Below are 19,125 nucleotides of genomic sequence, written 5' to 3'. Positions count from 1 at the left end.
CAGACAAGAAAAGATTGTATCAAGGGCGAAGAAAAAACTCCTGTTTTTTCTTTATGGGTGAGCTGTGCGACCAGTGGACACCGAAAAAAGACAAAAGAGATGGGGAGTGGAGGGAGACAGCTACAAACACAACTGCAGAGGACAACACTGAGCACCCCAGCTCAACAAATCCACTGGGAAATGGCATCTGATTAAAATAACCCATAATTCAGAATTAAAGAGAGCGAGCAAGAGACTGCCACTTAAAAAAGGAACATTTCGGCTCTCATTAAAAAAAAAATACATAACACTTATGAACAAAGCTGAGATGACACAAACTACAAAGTATTAAGAAAAAACACCCATTCAGATCATAATAATTTACTGCATTATTTGAGTTATTACTTTTAGGCTCTAAATGAATTATGGGCTTTGCTCATGGAAAACCAGCCTAAAAAAGCTAAATTTTAAATATTCCAATCACAGTTCAGCTTGAGCCCAGCAAATAAACATTTTTTTGGCTATAGACACAAGAGCCTCTAGGGCTTTTACATAATTCTAATACTTTTTTTCTGCACCAAGCTTTCTTTTCACTGCACACACCTTGGTAGTTTGTTCTTTAAAACAGAGTTTTATAACAGACCTCCTACATCTAAAAGCATCAGTTATTATTTATGCCAACAAAACAATTCAATTCAAGTAAATTCATGTACACACCTTTTTTTTTTTTTTTCCTTTAATACTATGTTTTTCCAGATGAAATGTGTAACTGTTATTCATTCCTTTTTTTTTTTTCCCCTTTTTTTATTGATTACATAACTTGCATTAAGCTAAATTGTTTTGTGTTCTGGCAAGTTTTGGCTTTATGGACAGTGGCCTGAGAGGCAGATTTCCCTGGTCACTAAGCTGAGCTCCTGCAGGCTGCCAGCCCCAGCATGGGGTCACCCAGCCTGATCCAGCAGCTTCTGTTCAGGTTAAGGTGGAGCATCCCATGCTGGGCCAAGTGGCCTCTTCAGGCTTCACCCCCATGGTTTCCATATGTTTCCAAATAAATCTCCCGGTTCCGTGCTTGGTAAAATTGCTCTCTCAAGGCAGGCAAAGAGAACAGACTCTCAGTTCTTCTCTTTGTGGGATGTATCTATGCATTTATATATATAAATATATATATACATACAGAGATATAGGTGTGACAGAAGGAAAATATACATCAAGACCAGAGGGGAAAAAAAAAAAGGGCAGAAAAAGGTTTTCTCTTAAGGTATTGCATCAACTGATTTGAACCAGAAGCCCAGACTCAAAGCCCTCAGGCATGCTGGAAATTCAGTCCTGTGAATGGAGTAATTTATGCAAACTCCTAAATTACAGGGAACAAGCAAGCCATTTGCAAACCATTTCCATATATTGCTAATTGGAGCATTTTTCATGTGTTTAGCTGTAATGAAACCGGGACCACGAGGACTCTGTAAAATACAAACCCAAAAGCAATAAAAACAAAGCCTTCAGGTTATCGTAATTCTTCTGTAACAAAACATGTGTGGGCCACTGGTGATATTTTTTGTAACTGATAAAAAACTTTTTTTTTTTTTTTTTCCTTTTTTCTTTTTGAATCCTTGATGTACAAGCATTGCATTAAGATTGCCAATGGCAGGGCTGGACCCTGAATAATGAGAGCTGTAAAAACACCAGGGTGTACATAGCTTCCTACAGTCTAACCTAAGTTTCAGCTGGATGACATTACATTTAAACACACAAAATTATTCCAAATACTTGTGCTGGTGAAGCTCAGCTGCTGCCTTTTTAATTTTTCTGGGAGATACTATTTTTAGATTAAATATGTGCTAAAGAATCTCTTTAAGTACATATTTATTAAATTGATCATTTGAAAGCTGGACTCCATCTACTAGTAAAGTCACACAGCCAAATGCTTTTGTTTTCTGATTTGTTAACATTCACTAGAATCAACAGCACACAAATGGTGCATATTTCATTGAGATATTTCAAAGTTTATGTTGATGTTAGTTATCAGGGCTGGAATGTAAAAGAATTCCACTTGATTAATATTATTAGCACGCCAACTGTCAGGTACTTTAAACCACAATACAAAGAAGTGATTTTGAGTGACTGACAAAGCTAAAGACCTTCTCTTGGTAAATTAGCAAACGATTAATTTGTAATTTTGCAGATTCCACGATCTGATTCGTATTTTGATTTTGTATTTCACACGTACAAAACTTCATTCAGTAATGTATTGCATTGCTTTCCTGACTGTAGAGAGATACGTTGTTGTTTAAGAAGAACGGCTTTTTATCAAAAAGCCACACATTCTCACCCACCCAAGAGCTAATTGTTTGAAATTCTTGACTCCTTCCCATTAAATCAACAGGAACTTCACAACTGATTTCAGTGGCAGCACAAGCAACAGCCCTGACACATGGTTAGAGACTTCACATCCAAAATGTAAAGACAAAAGAAAATATATCCTCCACCAGGCAGCCATTCCCCAATGTCCCACCTTCACAGGAGGCAAAAACCAAGCTCTGCTGATGAGGAAAGCATTCCTCCTCACTCTGGCCCCTGCCATTTTCAGCTGACAGGTTCTGGTGTGCCATCATCTGTCTCTGTCACTGGTTCCAGTGGCTCCCACTGCGAGCCAGCCACTAGCATCAATCCTGAGCCGAGAGCTTGCCAGCTCCAAGGTGGGAAAGCTGCCTTCCCCTCCTACCAAAGCAGAGACACAGCACACAGGCAGGAAAAAGTCTGCAGGTCCATCACAGCGAGGGGCTGAAGTGGAAAGTTATGTTAACAACCACAGAGGGAGGAATGAATGCTCTGACCTCACGGATGGCTGCTGGTGCCAAAGGTGCTCCTGCTCCTCAGGGAAAAGGACTCCCAGAGCCACTGGTCATTTTTACTCATTTCTCTTCCACTGAATTCCCCCAGAATGAACGAGCCTTTATTTGTTAGGAAACGTTCTACTGGAAGTTACAAAAGCCTCGCAAACAGGCTTTTGATAACTCTCCAATAGCAACGTTTAATACCTCTGTCAATAGTTGTCTTCATAAGGTTTTTTTCCCCAAATTTTTACACTGTTGTCACATCTCTTCATGCATTCAACTTGGCATAGAGGGAACTCCTAATGGGAGGTGTTGTGAATGATTCTGCTCGCATCCCAGAATCTCCAGTAGGTAACAGTCAAGTACATCTCCCTCCAAAAATCTTCACAATTACTGTGGGGGAAGTAAGGAAAGGAAGGAAAAATGATACATTTTCTTTTTTCCCTCAGCTAGAAACCTTCTCAAATTACTGCAGGACGTGACCGTTATCCAAAACCAGTAAGTGTTTCTAAATTGTTTGCAGAGAGAATATATAACACTTTATTCCTTCAGTTGTTTTTAAGTCAACCTTTGGGCAGACAGATTTTCAAGTAGTGGAAACAGTCTATAGAAAGTCAACAAACACATCATCAAACATCACAAAACAAAGTGAAATGCTCTAAAGCAGATTTACAATCTGCAAGGAAAGACCAAAAGTCTTAACTGTATCAAAACACGTCACCTCTAAGATGTCAAGAGAATTTCTTAAGTCCTCACTCCCAGCAACTTTTTCTGGAGTCTCACACAAGACCCCACAAAATCAGTTGAATCCCACAGCAGGGTCATGAATGCATAACCTTGTGTTCACATGTGTTTGAGCAGGGGGTTTGGGAATCTGATAGACCAAATTGATCCAGGATAAAATCCCCTTCCTGCCTTCAAACTTCAGCTCTAGCAAAAAGATGAATGCACAAGGCAGGAGCACAACATGGAATCCAATGTGCCCAGGAGAAATAACTTAGGGGAGCACAGAATCACAGAGGCTGGGGAAGACCAGTCCAGCCTTTGACCAAACACCACCCAGTCCAACCAAACCACTGCACTGAGATGTCCAGGTGTTCCTGGAACACTGCCAGGGCTGGGCACTCCACCACCACCCTGGGTAGCCCAGTCCAATGCCTGCTCAGCACTTGAAGGAAAAAACTAGCATGCTGTTTTAAGGCAGTCATTTAAACACACAGGCTCTGGAAAGTAATTATTGCACAGAAAAAAACAACGCATTCAATTCCAAAGAAGCCTTTAATCCATGTTTAAATAAGTTCTTTACTAAACAGGCTTGTGCCTGAACACCTGCTTTTACCACAGGATTTGGCAGTGTTTTGTGTGTTTTTCAATTAAAGACTAGTATTTAACTTTTGGGGGGAAGCAGGGCCTACTTGCTCAGGGAGGAGATTAAAAATTAAAAGGTTAGGTTGCTATCACACTGCAGATGTGGATCAGAGGTAAAACTCGAAATCCAATTGAGTGAAAACTCCTGCCAGCTGTATTACTGTCATCACATTTCAGATTTGCTGCGGATTAGAATGGATCAGCAGCATGGCTGCGGCGTGAGGGCAAACAAGGATTAACTTCTACCCAGCCCAAAAAGCTCTGCTACCCTCTTCCTCCAAGCCTCTGAGGGATCCATCACCTGATACCCTCCTCTCACCTTCTAAAGAAAGCAGGGAGAGGAGGACTCAGAGTTCGGCTGCACACACACCTCCTCCCTGGCCACAGCAGCTGCTTGCCCATGAATATGGCATGAAGCAGCTGTTCCCAAAGGATGAGGATGATAAACTGCACCTCTTGAGTCATCCCTACAAAGGGAAACCATGGATGTGACCATGATTTCTACGTCACATCACTGACCAGCGCTTTATTTCATGTCCCTCTACTAAGGATGCTGCAGAGCAGGTCTAAATCCACCAGACAGAAGGCTTTTCAAGCTCAGAAAAACCCCTCCAATCCACCAGGTTTAGAACAAGAAGAAGTGTTTTGGCTTTGAAGTTAACAGAATCACAGAACTTTTCTCTTTTTTTTGAGAATACTAACAGCAGCCTTTAGGTTTCAGTGAAATAAGTATATTTTATTTATCTGTAGTCTCTTTCCTCTCATTCTCTTTCTTATTCTGACCCCCTTATAAAAATGCTTTTAGCTTTCTTCCACCATCTGCTGTGGTTGGCGTGGGCAGAGAAAAGACACAGAAGCTGATTCCCCTTTTACTGTTAATTTCACTGCCAGTTCATCCCCTCGCACAGCGTGAGAAACAAGACTGGCGTTGCTTATTAAGTGCCACGCACACATAAAAAATTTCATGTTTTCCTAATTCCATCCTCTGCATTCACAAATATTCTTATGAGCTCGAGGTGAAGGCTCTGGACCCTCAAAGTCAAAAAAGTCAGAGACATTACACACTGCATGAAAGCAGCAGCTGAAGGAATGGTTTATTAATTCATGAAGATGGAGGTTCATTAGCTGTGATTACCTGAGATTTCTAACCAGCTACTTCTTCAGCTAAAATGTCCTGGTTCCCACCCAGCCTCCCCAGGATAACTCCAGTTCTGCAGCTGCAACAGTGATCTCATGCTCGTGGTTAATACACCTTGACTCCGCTTCAAGTCACAGTCCCTCAGCCCTGTTTTAGTTTTCCATTTTATCCTTTTGGGAGCAAAACCTGAAAATTCCTAGAACAGACTTGAAGAGTAGCTTCTTAAAATAAACTGCCCAAGGCTGTCATCTCAGCATTAGGATCACATTACCAAAATCAGAAAAAAAAAATAAAAAGTCTTGTAGGACCTTCAGAGAGTTCAAGTTGTTCCGGCATCTAAAGAGGCACACTACAGCAACCAGAGATGCTCCTGTTAAATCTGAATTATATAATATCAAATAATTTGCTTGTATTTCTTTTTATAATAATAATAAGGACTACATTATGCCATTCATTAGGAAAACAAAGGAGGACATTTTTACTTACTGGATTCTACACCATCCTAATATTAACATGGCATTAAAAAATTGCTACAGAAGATATTTATAAATATAAAATTCTCTATGTGCGTACCTAAATCTGAGAATTACCTCTTACAGAAATAAAGGGGCTGGTCAGGCTAGGTCAAATTCTGCATAAGTGACCTCTGTATAGGGTTGCAAAACATCAAAGAACATGTTTAATATGTGACTTTATTATGTTTGCCACACTTTAGGTCTTTTCTTAGCTCAGCTGGGTAACAGATGACCATTTCAACATATTTTACTGCTTTACTACAATCACCTCAGAGATTTTCTTCTTTTTTTTCTCTTTTTTTTCTCTTTTTTTTCTTTTTTCTTTTTTTTTTTTTCTTTTTTTTTTTCCCCCCCCTAGGAGAAGGTAAGACCATTTTTTACTTCTCTAAACAACATCTTTTTTGTCCATCCTCATCATGGGGGGAGACAGAGGAATGGGACACACCAAAAATTTGTATTTCTAGAAGGGAGCGCACTGCTGGTAGAAGGTTTTTGGCCACTTGTTTAGTGGAATTTTTTAAAGGTAAGAGCTGGGCACTCTAATTTATCCTGTTGTTCTCCTTACCTTAAAAACCTCTGCCACATCAAAAAGAATTGGTGGGGTTTTTTTACATAGAACTGATTATTGTGACAAATGATTCCCCTTCTCCAAACTGGAGGACAGATGAATTCTCCTTAGGATTTTGAACTCCTGCTGACCACCTTACTCCTACTGACCACTCCTGTTCAGGATGAGCACTGGGAATCACTAATTTCATGACGTTTCACGCTATTTCATATGCTCAATTTACTAAAATTTAAATATGTGAATACAGGCAGTGTCACTTAAGTGAATTACTCTGCTAAAAGCATCTGAAGTGTGGGACATACCCTCTAAAAATACACCTTAATTTATTTGAAAATTGTGAAGCAATCATTCTATAAAACTTTGGTATGTTTTTCCAGCACAAAGAGTGGTCTGAACCAGGCTATGAATGAACTGTGTGTTTTTAAAGCCCCTCACCTTTTCTGTCAATTCATCATCTTTGTTAATAAAAAGTATTATATAAAAATAGCTAGAAAAAAGTACTTGTACGTCAATTAAGTTATGATTCAAAAAAGCACACAGATTGGGAACACCAATGGCAAGTAAAATGCACTGCTTCGAGCATATTGTTGAAGAGAACTGTCCCGTATCACTTCTGCAGCTATTCAGACCTGGCACAACATCAGCTTTTACCATATGGCTTTTTCTTCCCTTGCTGAAAGTGAATCTTCCTGTCAAGGAGCAGCTGTTCTAAATTATCACATCAAATTTTAACCTTACAGTAGACAACCACTGAACCCACAGAGCCGTGACGGTGAAATATTTCACCTCCTTGACCTGTGAGGGATTTGTCATTGTTCAGGTCTATCCCTGCCTCAGAACACCACCTACACTAATTGCCAGGGTATCTGATGCAGGTACTTAAAGCTGAAGCTGCAAACAAATTCTAGGCAGTGAACTTCATGTTTTCCCTCCCTAAACATGCTGTGTGAAGTCCAGGTTACTATTTTCTTGGCGTGCTACAAAGAATAACACCACGATTTCAAACACAAGGAGGATGAGATGCTACAAACGAACCGAACGCTGTTCAATTTGTCATCCAAGAAACAGCAAATGCTGATACTTCTCCCGCAGTCTGAGTGCTTCAATAAAGTCTGCTATCAATTGCTGGTTATTCAGATGTCTGCCAACAGCATGTTTTGACAACATCTCGTGCTTCACACTGAGGAGCAGCAGACTGAGAGAATCTTCTTCGTCTTGTACTCATCTTTCAAGATGCTCCTTACTCTGAGAGTATTTCCAGAGTTGTGCGTTATCAAAACTCACAGCTCTTGCTGCAATTGCTCTCTATTTAAAGCCTAGTGCCAGCTGCCAGTGGTAATGCAAACCCCTGTTAGCCTTTGTAAGTCCCACTCTGGAACTAATAAGGGATTGTCAAATGGCTCTATAAACTCTGCCCAGTGGCAGAGAAACCGATGGAAAGAGTTCCCTGAATTCCCACTGACAATGCAATCTTTGTGCAGCTTCAAGATGGAAAAATCACCCAAGGCATGGTGAGCAAAACCTGCTGAGGATGATACTCGTTATTTAGTCTTTAATCTTTTGAAAGCCTCCAAAGAAGGGAGCCCATTACAGTGAAAAGGTTAAGGAAATGCCAGAAGGATCCCTTAGGATTCCCCAGTGACAGGCATCCAGAAGATTCCTGCAGGAAAATCCTGCACACAAATTCCGTGGTAGTGCTCTCAAACATGTGAGTGTCAGAGAATTAAGGCAAATATTTCTGTGTTGAGAAGAGCCAGTCAGTAAATGTTTCACAAACTTGTCAAACTGGAGAGAGCCTGGACTCCAGGCAGTGGGGTGTGGTGTGTTTGAGGAGTTTTTATGTCAGGATTTGGAGTGGGGTTGTCATTTTGCTGCTTGAAAAGCAGGTAAGGGAGATAAGGAAAAAATTGTTGACGCACCCACAAAGTGGCAGAGCAAACACTTATAAAGTGGCAACACATCTGGATTAGACAAACATACAACTGTATTAAGTTGCATTTTGTGAGCCATTAACACTTCTGCAAATATTTCCATTATCTCTGAGTAAACCTTTCAATTTCCCACCTAGTTTTAAATACAAAAATTCAGTTTTAAATTATCTAGTCCTGCCATATATTGGCAGTGTAATACTGAACAACTTGGAGAGATGTATTGCTAAGTTTTCTAAGAACACTTAACAGTAATGTTACATTTAAGCTCTTAATCATTGAATGTTAAAAACTTTATAGTAATATTTATTTTTTTAATGTTTTTGAATACTCTATATAAATCTCCAAGAAATTAAGTAGAGGCTTTTTCAAGAAACGAAAAAGGGCTGAAAGAACACTTTTCTTACATGTATGAAAGAATATGCATAGTATTTTATATTAAAAAAAAATCTCTTTTCCAATAATTTCAGATTTTTTTTTTTTTTCCTTCAGGATGTGTGACAAATGTGGTCAAAAAACCACAACATCATGCCCAATAAATTCTGCCTTAAAAACTTGCATTTTTGTTTCTACTGCTTATGATGAACAAATTGGAGAATAATTCCCAAATTTGTAACAGTCAGAAAATGTTGCATAAAAAGTTGGCTGGGGATCTTTAGGAAGTATTGAATGCAATATAATTCTTCCCCCATAAAAATCATGTGGACATCTTTGACATAACTTTCATACAAGTTAAATAAACTCTAAGCAGGAAGGTAAATCCTTCACTGTTGTGCTCTGTTTGTGTACTTATAGAATATAAAGTGGATAAAAACAATGAATATTTTACAAATAAAGTGATTCATAATTTATAGCTGCTGTCATTTTAGTTTACCAGCTTGAAAGATTAAGAGTCCTTTTAGAAAGCATCTCTCCTGCTTTATAAAATCAAAACAATACAAACCAAAGGAATAAAAAACACACCTCGAACCTCTGCTTTAAAAAATTTGAATGCCCAGCTTTTTCACATTTCATGTAAAGGGAAACTTTTTTGATAGCTCCATTATTACACTGTATGATCTCCAGATGATCAGTGCCTACATTTTATTAAATATAATTGCTCCTGTGCAGAGTCTAAGAGGTAAGGCCACACATTTTTGCAGTGTAACACATCCAAGCCACTCAATTAATTGCAAAAAGCATTTGTGCTTTTTCTGTTTTCACTTGCACAAAAATTGAGCAGTTCCTCACAGAATCTTTTTCTCTTTACATGTAAAGTCACATTTTTTCCAATTGATCTAAAAAAGTAAAAATTCGATTTACTTATGCAGAGACAAAATGGTTATTTAAAGCATAGAGAAAAAAAAAAAGAAGTCTGGAAAAATGCTTTGCTTCCTCAGTATTAATGATATTTTACATATTTTTTACCTCAAGAGCAGCAGTCATTCCACTCAAAGAATTAAGCAATGTATGTGATGGTTCAGATTTAGCAGCCACAGATGGCATTCCTTTCATATCTCCAGAAACTCAGAGAGAGAAATATGACTTAGGAGATGCTCACTGCACAATTTGAAGCACTGAAAAATTTAGTGCTAGGGGAAATTTTGTGAAGTAATTTTTGCAATAACCAGGCACAGTGGGTGAACTTATCCTCTCCCTCCTTTACCCCTCACTCCCTTTTCTCCCATTCAATCCACCTGATTAATAGCTAAAATTAAACACATAAGGAAAAACTGTTGGGTTACATTCTTTTTCCTTCTGGCTTTATAGAAAATTTATCAGTCACTCTTGGTTAAAACTTACAGCTTTATTACACAGACTTACATAGGAAATCTACAATTCAGACTTACTCAACTCCAGTAACTAAAATTTAGAACTGTACCTTGAAACAACACCGTGCAGAAAATGTTATTCTCTGCTTTTTGGGTCGTTCTGTTCAGGCCCTCCCATTTAAATTTTAATATCTTTTTTTGATAACCAGAGCCAGAAAATTTGGTTTTGGTCTAGAGGGTCACCTGTTAGAACCTTCAAAAGAACATTCAAGCTCACTCATAGTCCCACATGGATAAAGAATTGCCTACTGCACACTTTCTAATTAAGCATATCGTAATGAAAAACAACCTTCTCTATGTCCATCTGGTCTTTCTGAAGTGCATGAAATAACCAACAACAGAATAGACACATTCAGGATGGAAAAGATTTATTAGTCCAAACCTACCAGTGCAGGATTTCCTTTATCATCTGGTTACTGCGATTTTTTAAAAAACAACTATTGAAATGAGGCTTCCATTATTTAGCTGAGGAGCCTTCTAGATCATTACAGAACTACAGACAGACGGTCGGCCATTTATCCTACATTTTCCCATTTATTTTGGTACCAATACCCCAACTAACCAACCTTCAGACAGTGAGATCTATTTCTTCTATAGTGTTCAAAATAAAACTGAGTCACACTTTTCCATGTACAAATCCCTCACTGGGCAGGTGATGTGAATGTTCCTTTTTTAAACTCCATCTCTAGGCGGTTCCAAACTCTAAGCCACTGTCTAATCTCTTCCTGTACTTGAAACTTAAATAGTGCACACAAGACTCTTTGACTTTTCCATAAAAATCACTTTGAGTATGTACAGAGGCAGACAAAAAGGATGAGGTACAGAGCAGTCTGTCCTTTAAAAAAGAAGGCACTAGGAGAGAGGGAAAGTTCAGAAAAGAGGTATTAGAGATGAGATATTAGACATGAAAGAGACCTTGATATTTTTTAATATGGAAGCTGAAAAGGGAGCAGTTATTTCCTCACTATACAGGGCCATGGAAAACCTTCTCCCAGTGACTCTAAAAGAGAAGGGTTAAACACAGCAAAAAGTAATGTTCTCCTCACAAGGCAAGATATGGCATTCATTGCCATAAAAATTAGGAGACTAAAAATATAAAGAGTCAAAATACAGACAAGTTACCCAGAGACCGGTCACTGGTTCCTATTGCACATAGTTTTTTTTACGAAATGTATCTTAAAAAGTCAGCAGTAGATAGGCAGAAGCTTTGCCCAGGAAAGTAGCACTTTTATATAGTTTCTTATACTTTCCCTTAGTTTCCTTTGGAGGATGCCTTTAGTCACTGTCAGAGAAAGAATATTAAGGCAGATCTGACCGGATCTGCTCTGCCTGTTTGATGGGGAACAAATTGAAAAGATGATTTTTATCTTGTTGACTGAGGAGCAGGATGGAGATTATTAGAAAGCATTAAGCTTGGTGTGTAGTTCCACCCAGTTGAGGGGTTTTTCCCCGAATTAAAACACACTAATTCTAAGGGAGAAGATTCCATAGAGGTGTAGTTTAGTCAGAGTGGCAGGAAAATACAATCTATAAAAGACATTGTGAGGAGGAAGTCCTGTTCAACCACAAAATATTAAAACAAGATTAAATAGACAGGATCACTGTGATGCTAAAAGAGCTGTAATAGCAAACAGCCTACAGTGTATGATACATGCCATTTTAATTAACTAATATAAGTATTAATTAAGGTGAAAAATGGGTATGAAAGGGTGGTTTTTCCAGCTTCCTCCCCAACACATCTTACTTTACTTCAGACAAACCCTAACCCCTCCAAAACACTGATCAGGTATGCAAGCCTTTGCAAGAGGAGGAATTAAATCTTATGCTGTTAACCTCCAGTGTATCATTTGTGGGAAATCTTTGCTCCACAAACACACAATAAAGAGGACAAGGATGGTCACAGAGAAATTCTTGCTCTGAATGACAGGTAGGGAGGTTGCTGCTGTACATGTAAAAATCAGTCAACAGGATCCAGAACAATATTCCACCCAGCAAGACCCCATCAGCCAAGCTGGCTTTTCACAGCTTACATACAAATGTGTTATAAAAACAAGGACCAATAACAAAAAAAAAATAGACTTTTCCTGGTTATGCAGAGAAGAGGAAGCAGTCAAAGAAATTGGTGACATTTGTGTTATTTGGGAGGCCATGACTGTGCCCAATTTTCCAAGTACAAAGAAAAGCTGTTCTGAATGAAATTTAAATAAGCTGATCCTATACCATTAAGATCTTTCCTTTTAATGCTCAACAATAATCTCATGCTAATGCAAAATGACATTGTTGATGAAAACAGCATTATGGAAACAAACAAAATCAGAAACAGTCTGACCACAAGATCAAGCAGCGATGGACACTAAGCTCTTAAATGTTTTCAACTACTGGGAAGACAATAACCTCTGCTACTAATTTCTCCTTCAGACCTCAACTGAAACTTATTTTTTCCTAAGTTATGCCTTCATTCCAGCCCATGCTTGTAACACCATCTTGGGGTTACATTGCCCCAATCCTGATTCTACTACTGCCCTTTTGATGGGGGAAAAAAAAAAAAAAAATCCAAAAATCCATCCTAAAAGATGGAGCAAGAAAAAGAAGAAGAAAAAGAAGAGGAACAGCCTTGAGACTGAGGTCAAAACTGAACTGGTATTCTGAACTGGTTTTCCAACTCCTGCTGCACCTTTGGTGCCAAAAAAACGTGAGGCTTTGAGTTCCTGCTTTTAAAGAGCCACTTCAGTCTCAGCACACTGAAAGAATCTGATCAATATGCTTCCAATAAAAGTTAGCAGAACATTCTCTGTTAAATTTAACATAGATTTAACATACTGTATTAAATCAGAAGAAACCAGAAGGATCTGTTGCTATTGTTAATGGCTTCATCGTATAAAACCCCCTTGATCAACAGTGAGTGAGGAAGAAAATAAAAAAGAAAAAAAAAAAAAAAAGGCATGGGAGAAAAAAAGGCAAAATATAAAAATATATTCATTTTATGGTCTGATTTTCTCTGCAGAACTCTGTAGGAGCTGCCTTGCCTGCCCCAAGCATTTGAGAACTTTTTTTTAATAAAAGTTTAGTTTGATTTATTTAGCTTTATTTTTGCTCAGTTGTAGTCTGTCACTTTCTGGAGCGCTTGTCTCTCTACCCTCACGTGTAGCTGAAACTCTAAACCAACAGCTTTCAACCACTTACAGGAACACAGGCTCTGTAGCAAGCAAGAATATACACAGCGGATAAAAGATCCACTCATGTCTTAGCATTTCTAAGTGCAGCTATAGGAGGCCCTGGATAAAGCATTTCTGAACAATAAAATATCCTCCCATTAATTCATCTCTTGACAGAAGAGTTTACATTGTTTTTTTTAATAAATAACAGTATCTAACCCCAGCAAAGCATCCTCAGATCTGGCTACTCAATTTATTCAGGGTAAAAAAATTGCTTAAAATCTACTTAAAAGAAAAATCAAAGCAAGAAGAACACTCTTACCCCTGTCCCAACCAGGTTCAGAATACTTTAAATTTCTGTTCTACACATACACACACCCCTCCGTAAACAGTTCAGCTATTCTGCTTCCAACCATGGGATTTCCAGACATTACTGTTTAATTTTTTACTTATATATTTAATGAAAGACCCTTTGCCACAGCCAGCACCCTTCAAGGCACTCTGCAAAAAGACTGAATCAGCACAAAACTTGAAAATGTAATTTTATAAAAAGCATAAAAATGTTACCTGCTATCATCTTGGTTGATATTGAAACTAGTAAATACAACATGCATTTCTCTAAGATGTAAAAGGCCATTTATGTAAAAAATCCAAATCCCCAGTGTACTCTTGTTCTTGGGAGCATTCACATAACTACAGTTTGCAGAAATCAAAAGTTTGGAGAAAATTGAGTTAAAACACATGAGTATTTCTGAATAAACTTCAACTATTAATTTTCCAAATGTATCTGCATTTAGTAATTATATGCCACATGTTTTTTACCAACCAATCCCAATTAATCAACACAGCTCAGTGCCAAAAGTCAAACGGCGGGACAAAGTTTAGAAGAAAAAAAAGACATGGAAAAAAAATCACTTTGTTGACACAAACATTTAAGGAAACCATTGTCAACTGGAAGAAGGTCCAAGAGTGGTAAGAGAGGCTAGATTAGCACACAACATGTTACAAAAAATCCATTGCTGGCTCTAACGAAATATTTTTAGCAAATTACGTTATTCACACAGCTTGAACAATCCCCCATTTCCATGGCAATTTTACCACCTAATTGATTTCTCTGCAAAACCTGGCAAAAATGAGTAAAACCCAACACAGGAAGTAGGGACACAGAACTATGGGCACGGAGGACACCGTTACCTTGGCACGCAAAGCCTCTCTCCTCGTAGCCAGCGTTACACAAGCACTTCCAAGAAATCACTTTTGTGACATAAACATTTAAGAAAACCATTGTAAACTGGAAGAAGGTCCAGGTCCAGGAGTAGGAAGAGCAGCTAGATTTGCTACACAACGTGTTACTAAAAATCAATTGTTGGCTCTTACCAGATATTTTTAGCAAATCATGTTAATCACATGGCTTAAACAAACCACCATTTCCACTGCAATTTTATCACCTAGCTGATTTCTCTGCAGAACCTGGGGAAAACGAGCACAACCCAACACAGGGAGCAGGGACACAGAACTATGGGCACGGAGGACACCGTTACCTTGGCACGCAAAGCCTCTCTCCTCGTAGCCAGCGTTGCACAAGCACTTCCCAATGGGCACCAGCCACTCTCCCTCCGTGCTGCAGTACATCTTGGGGGGCTCTTCCTCCTTGGAGTGGTTGACACAGGAGCCCCGCACCTCCACCAGCGACTGGGAGTCCATGGGCACCGTGTCTGGGAACATGGCCAGGTTCTTGACGGTGAAAGGGCACTTCTTGAAGTACACCCGCACCGACACTAAGGCAACGCAGGCGCCCACGTCCTGGAAAGCCAGGTAAAAGCCTTTCCTGCTGATGGGCCCCACCTCACGGATCTCTGTGTTCAGCTTGAGGATTCGGTCACCCAGGTCCATCTGGGTGAAGCTCTCGTCGGCCGCGATGGTGTCGATCTTCGTGAACTGGTGCTCCTTGAACTTGACCGAGTGGTCGTCGTCAGACTCCATGTAATACAGGTTGAAGGTCTCTTTGCAGGTGCCCAGGACCAGGGGGATGCTGTTGCAGTCCCTCAGGGTGAACTTGAGCTCCACATAGATCTTCTGAGCTGAGTTGCGCGGGATCCAGTTTGTCCGCAGCCAGTTGTTCTGGCTGTGATCCATGACATTGCACACTTGGTAAGTTCTGATCGGAGTGTAATGCTCGTCAACACCACTAATCTCTTCCCACTGGATTAAAAAAAAAATGAAAAAGAAGAAAAGAAAATGTTTTAAGATTAGTTATTATACCAAGAAAGATAACGTTAAGACCAAAAGCTGCAAAAATAACTTTGCTTGGACATCACAAAAAAATAAACAGTAAGGTCTGGTTGAACCTCCTCTTACTTTTTTCTTATTAAAAAACCAGAAACTTCTTAAATGAATGCAGAATTCACCATTAATAAGTCAGATTTTACAGTTACTTCAAGGTGGATGAAAGAGATGCTACAGCTGTTTTGCATTACTAAAAACCTAAACAATAAGCAGCGCTGTCCTTTCACCCACAATTCCATGTCTTTACAACACCTACATTCACCTCAAATGGAAGAGATCCTCAAGGACAACACACATTTGCACTGTTAGAACCAGTTTTATTTCTAATATTAAACAAATGCCAATGTCTCCAACTGAAATTCTACACAGTCACAATAAATGTTACAGTTTTACATTTATTCAAAGCATGACAATTGATTTTCCTTGGGATATATGTACTCCTGACAAATTATAACTCCGGAAACTGGGTTGAGCTAGACTAAGAATTATTACCAATTTACAATACCTTGATTATTTGGTTGTTTTGTGGACTATATAAGCTGTGACACTGGAATGGTTTTTGAAGAGCACAGGCTCATTATTTGTTTTTACAGTAGTCATCAGCTGAAAAAGTCTCTTGATGTAAAACATGAAGGAAGGGGCTTCTTACTTGGGAATTACTCACAAACCTGTCCTATCTGGTGGTTTCCAAAGTCACACTTACCAAAGAGGATTATTTACCAATCACAGCGAAAAAAACCAAAAACAAACCAAAAACCCAAAACCCAACAACCATAACAAAAACTGGAGAATCAAGTAAATTGTCAGAAGTTACTGCCACTCCTGAGGAAGGGAGACAAAGAAGAATTTCTACGAGAAAAACATCTTCCCTCAAAAATCAAGTCATATCAATTTCCTATTTAAAATCTCAGTCTAATAATCACTTGTTTTACATAAGCACCTTTTGTTACAGGACTTTAGTAGTGCAGACAGTGGGAGAGGAAAAAACAATTCCCACTATAAAGACAAAAGTCTTTGTGCAGAAGTGCTTACATTTTCTTGGGTTTACAATGCATGAATATCACAGACATATACAAAGAAAGCAAAAAAAGCATGGACATATCAGAGTAGCATCCGAGCGTTCTCATTCCCAACACACTAATTTAAGGAAGTTTTGATCTCACTAAGAGCTGGTCTGCACAATGAAATTGTCCACACACCAGTGAAGATGTGATTTTAAACCACGTTATTAAACCAGCAGATAAAAGCAGTGTAAATACTCTTCCCTTTAATTGAAACCAAGTTTACTGCAGTTCACTTTACAGACCTGACTATACACAAGTTTTATCTCTTCCTGACTAGTTCAACAGAGTTTAAAACACAATCTTGCATGTGTCTACAGCAGCTGATATGCTCCAGCATGCCATAAGAGAATCTATTTCCAAAAAGAGCCGGCAGTACAGGGACTTTCTGAGTCAAAATTACCACACTGGAGCTCATGGCCGCTTGAGAGCTTGGCACCAGCCGCACAAGCATGAAGAGGCAGCTGGACCCTGGCTTCCAGCCTCTGCCAGCCTCCCAAAACTGAGTGAAGGACTCTCCTCTGACAGATGTCCTTGCACAAGCACAGGCCCTGAGCCAACGATCCAACCCAGCCTCCAGGAGCCGTAATTGTCTCCAGTGAAGCTGGACGCATTGATTTATCTGCAGCTCTTACCTGGACAAATAAATACTGAGTTACAACACCTGGATGAAACTGGACAGGATTATTTAACGAAACCAAATTTTACAGACATTTTTAGCAGCTCACGCTGATTCAGAAGTTTTAAACTCTGCCAGTTCTAGTGATTATCATTTCCATACAATTTCTAATCAGTTCTATTTTAAATGTCCAGTGGGAGATAAGAGACAAAACCAGGAACTGGCAGAGTTTAAAACATCTCCACATCAAGATGTTAGTTCTCTGAACAAGCCTCATGGCAATTTTTTTTTCCCTTAAATTTCTTATCCAACATGCTTACACAGGCTTTTGAATGTAGATATAGGATTTGCGCAACAAAGGCAGCATCGCTGTGAAGAACCCTTGTGTTCTTCATCCAGAAGCTGCAATTAATAACTTCATGCAATTATAATTTCAGTAATTTTCAATGAAGATCAAATTGCCTGAAAGTCTGTGTTCGTCCACTTATATGAACAACAAAATTTTAAATCTATCATTTAATGCTGAAGCGTTGCTGAAGGGTGCTCTCACACCAGGTGCTAATTTGACTAAAATACTTTAGCAGTTATAAAACTGTGGAGATTGCAGCTATTTCATTAGAAAAAGATGAAATAAGTCACCAAAACTAAAGGAAGAGCATTCAAATCACAACATGCACCAGATTCAAGTACATTTGGGAATTCAATTATTATTATTATGATCAAAGCAAAAAGCAAGCAGTACATTTGCATTGCTCATACATTACAAGTCTTCTCAGTAAGCCTTTCTATTGCCATTTCAAAGGGATCTTGATGGTAAACAGATAATAGAGAACACTGACCTTTTTCTATTAAGGAAGGTTTCTCAAGCACCTGTATTCGTACATGTTTTAATTTTTATTTTGCTACTTGCAATTCACGTGTTCAACTTGCTCTGTAAAGTTACAATCGTTACAAACTTGCTTTAAAAAAAATAAAAATAATAAATAGAGAGAAATTCTTGTTCGAGGGATGAAATTAAGCAGGGAAGATAATAAAATAGATGGGCAGGGGAGAGAAAATACAACAAAATACTTGTGGGTCGAGATAAGGAGAGGGAAAGATCACTCACCTGTTACCGCCACGGACAAAATAGACCCAACCTGGGGACGCTGGCTGGGCTAATTTATGATCAATCAAATGAGACCAAGGTAGTGACAAATAAAAACTAAATCTTGAGTATCTCTGGTCCATGGAGCATTACATTGCAGAGGTGTCCCAGCTAGAATTTCTTTCTTTCAATACTCTACAAAACTAATGGATATTTATCAGTCTTGGCTATTGTTAGAGAGGAAATTAACAGGCAAGTCCTAAATTCTGGAGTGATGAAATGACAGGACTATCTCCCTCCAAGTCCAAAAGGAATGATAAATTCAATTTATTTTTAGGAAGATGTCTATAAAAAAGTGTCAGGGACTCTATGACAGAATGATGTGGGGCATTTCTGAATTCACATTATTCCAACAGTATTTATGTCATGTTCCCCTGATGCCTTCAGGCACTTTCAATACTTTTGAAGCATGTCCAGAAGTGCCATAGCACCACTCCCTTCCCAGCATGTAATTTGGCTTTTGGAAAACGTTCTTTTGTTTGCTTTTCACTTTTTAAACTCTTCTTTGGATACTGTTAATGACAGGAAACAAGAGATTGCTTTCAGTGGTGTAGAAAAATCTCCAGATTCCCAGTGAGAGGGTCTAACTCATGTCTCTGAGTGACAAAGCTGGGCCAAAAAGGATTTTCTTCTCCAAGATCCGGCCCTGTGCTGGGCTCATGGCTCGGGTTTATTTCTTGCAATTTCTTTACAAAAGGAAATGTACAGAAGTGAAT

At 38.9% G+C, this 19,125-nt stretch overlaps 1 protein-coding gene across 3 annotated transcripts in view; it reads right to left on the bottom strand.

Annotated features, from left to right (window-relative positions):
• Positions 1–19,125, bottom strand: part of EPHA3 (EPH receptor A3) — a 177,079-nt gene that overhangs the window by 107,335 nt on the left and 50,619 nt on the right. For all 3 annotated transcript variants that reach the window (XM_040054900.2, XM_040054902.1, XM_040054903.2), the window contains one exon: positions 14,838–15,498. In XM_040054900.2, the coding sequence (XP_039910834.1) occupies positions 14,838–15,432 (595 nt within the window). In that variant the 5' untranslated portion in view covers positions 15,433–15,498. The remainder of the gene's footprint in view (positions 1–14,837; positions 15,499–19,125) is intronic.

Source organism: Hirundo rustica, chromosome 2 (genome assembly GCF_015227805.2).
Source record: "Hirundo rustica isolate bHirRus1 chromosome 2, bHirRus1.pri.v3, whole genome shotgun sequence".
Lineage (NCBI taxonomy): Eukaryota > Metazoa > Chordata > Aves > Passeriformes > Hirundinidae > Hirundo > Hirundo rustica.
Note: the sequence above shows the minus strand (reverse complement) of the source record. Positions and strands in the feature narration are given on the sequence as shown.